The 2,543-nt window shown below is 34.6% G+C and overlaps 1 protein-coding gene across 1 annotated transcript in view; it reads right to left on the bottom strand.

Moving 5' to 3' along the window:
* Nucleotides 1-1,291: 1,291 nt before the first annotated feature.
* SEMA3E (semaphorin 3E) overlaps nucleotides 1,292-2,543 on the bottom strand; it is a 370,394-nt gene continuing 369,142 nt past the window's right edge. The window contains exon 17 of the mRNA XM_007944913.2: nucleotides 1,292-1,744. Coding sequence (XP_007943104.1) covers nucleotides 1,292-1,744 — 453 coding nt within the window. The remainder of the gene's footprint in view (nucleotides 1,745-2,543) is intronic.

The raw sequence follows: 2,543 nt of genomic DNA on the forward strand, positions 1-2,543 counted from the left end.
GTTTTTAATTTTAATTAATTTAAATGAAAACATAACAAAATTTTATATCTTAGGAAGTAATTTTTCCATATTTAAAATAGGAGAAGGAAAGAATTCAGGATATAAACACCCTCAACAATAAAAACTTTTAGTATATTTATATGAGCAATATAAAAATGCTCTAAAGATCTTTATAGTTGACTAAAATAATGAAAACGTTTTATTTGTTAATATAAAAGTGAGAGAAAAAATTGATTTTTAAGAGTAAAATGGTTTAATATTTTTTCCCAAAATAAAATATATTTATGGAATATCTTTTAGATTCTTGGGCAATTATTCAGAAGGCTTAAAAGTTTTAATAGAGCTTTTGTGCTACAACCTCTTCATTGTTGGCTTGTGAGATAATAAATTATCAATAAACATGTTATTTCCATCTTAAAATATGACATAATCATTTATATATATATATATTTATTTCAGTTCTTTGTTTCTGAACATGCATTACACATATCTACTGAGAAACTATTAGTGGAAGAGTACATGAAAGAATATATATTTTCTACCACAAGAGGGCAGCAAAAAATCTTTTAGTTAGAGTTCTAACTGCAACGCCATCTGTTTTGACATACTTTGATATCTTACTGGGAAGTTATTTAGCTTCTTCTTTCACATTGAAGTGAAATTTTAAAAGAGTATTTTCATCTGTGAAACAAAAATACTATGAATGCAGTTTAGTGCATTTTATGAAGGGGCACAAGCGTCAGGGTGACCACATTTTTTCTTTCACCATTTACAACAATCACAACACACCTACTTTGTAAAGAGGCAGGGCTTAGACCCCACCAATACAGTAATTCTTAAAAAGTACAGACAGTTCACGTGAGAATATTCAAGTGTCTGATATTTTGTCTAGTTTTGATCATGGTAGAAAGGAAAAATTAAAGTGTCTACTTTTTTCTGTAAATATGAAATTCTCTATAATTTTTTTTCAGTGTTCCCATATTAATTCTTCAAAGTGTAAAATAATAATTGCCATAGAAATGCAGCCAAAGTACTCAAAACTGTAGCTATGGTAATGTTTTTGATAAATATAACATGAAACCATTTAAACAATTCACTTGTTTAAAAAAAAGTCATCCTACGTGATATTTTACTGTTCAAATTAGTATATAGAATAATTTATTACAACACATTTACAGTCATTTCTGTATTACAGAAACCTATTTTAAGTAATGCAAAGAAGTTGGATTATATCGGATAACTCTTTAAGCTTCCAAATAGAAATTCTTTAAAGCCGATAGATGGTTTCCCATCAGGAGTCCAGCGTGTGCCTGGGCAGGCGGTAGTGCTCAGGTGTGGAACGGAGCTTCTTTTCTTGTGGGTTGGCATACTTCCACTTGGAAGGTGACATTTTAAGCTTTTTCCTCTTCTTGTCTGTGCACCATACCTTTTCACAGTACTCTTCCACTCGCTGGAAATTGCTATAACCAATTAGCTGCAAGAATTCCTTGTACCATGGTTTTACTCCCTGTGGGATGCTGCTCTGGGCAGGACACGGCATCTTGTGAGGCCCGTCCTCCTCATAGTCTTTGCTAAACATTTCCTCGACTCTCTCCTCTTCCACTACTTCCAAGGTAATTTTACGGACAGTATGGACAAAACTGTGCTCAATTGTCTGGCAAAAATACATCCCAGCATCTGTTTTGCGAACCCTTAAGAAGAGTAACCCGAGGTCCATCTTAACCACTCTGTCATCTGTCTTCACCTGCAACAAGAGTAAATGGTATTGGAGAGTTATCCAGGCAAGAAACCGAGCACTTAACACACAATCCTTTTTACCATGTATCTTGACTGTTTTAATTTTCATTTTCACATAATGAAAACCTGCAAGTCATATACACAAAGATGCTAATTAAATAAGGTTTGTATGTGTGTCCCTGAACTCATACAACATAAGGTTGAGGTCATTTCATAACAGTATTATTAATAACAAAGTGAAAGAACTTTCTACTTAATGGGTTCAATGAATCATTATATATATATAAAGAATCCATTTCAATATGTACTCAAAGTTAGAGTGAAATGAATGTTTGTCAAATTTACTTTTTAACATCTGGTTTTGAATGGACAGATCGAGTACCACTTCCATGTCAGTTCAGGGATGCTTACACCTTACAGATAATAGTGATCAATGTTTCTCAAGGGCCTTTCTTATTAGAGAGCTAGGTCACCTTCACTTTCTTTTCTTTTAATTCATTGAACATCCATTCCATTTCTACAAAGTTGCATACTCAATAGAGTTGTGGTGGTATGTTTTTGTGTCAACTTGGCTGGGCCTAGTTGAGTGGCTGGACAGCTGGTGGTAGTTATTCCCCATGATGAGACTGGCAATCAACTCCATGGTAGGATCTACCACAAGCAGCTGGGTAGCTGCCTTTGGGTATGTGGTCTGCTTCCTGTATATAAGGAGAAGCCTTGGGAATGGTCTCCAGCCTATGGCCCGCTTGGACCCTGCATGTAGCCGTGTCATTGCTCAGCAGCCTGCTATACTCTGCTGACCTTGG

This window comes from Orycteropus afer, unplaced genomic scaffold (genome assembly GCF_000298275.1).
Source record: "Orycteropus afer afer isolate SDZICR_OR568_19922 unplaced genomic scaffold, OryAfe1.0 scaffold00007, whole genome shotgun sequence".
Taxonomy (NCBI): Eukaryota; Metazoa; Chordata; class Mammalia; order Tubulidentata; family Orycteropodidae; genus Orycteropus; species Orycteropus afer.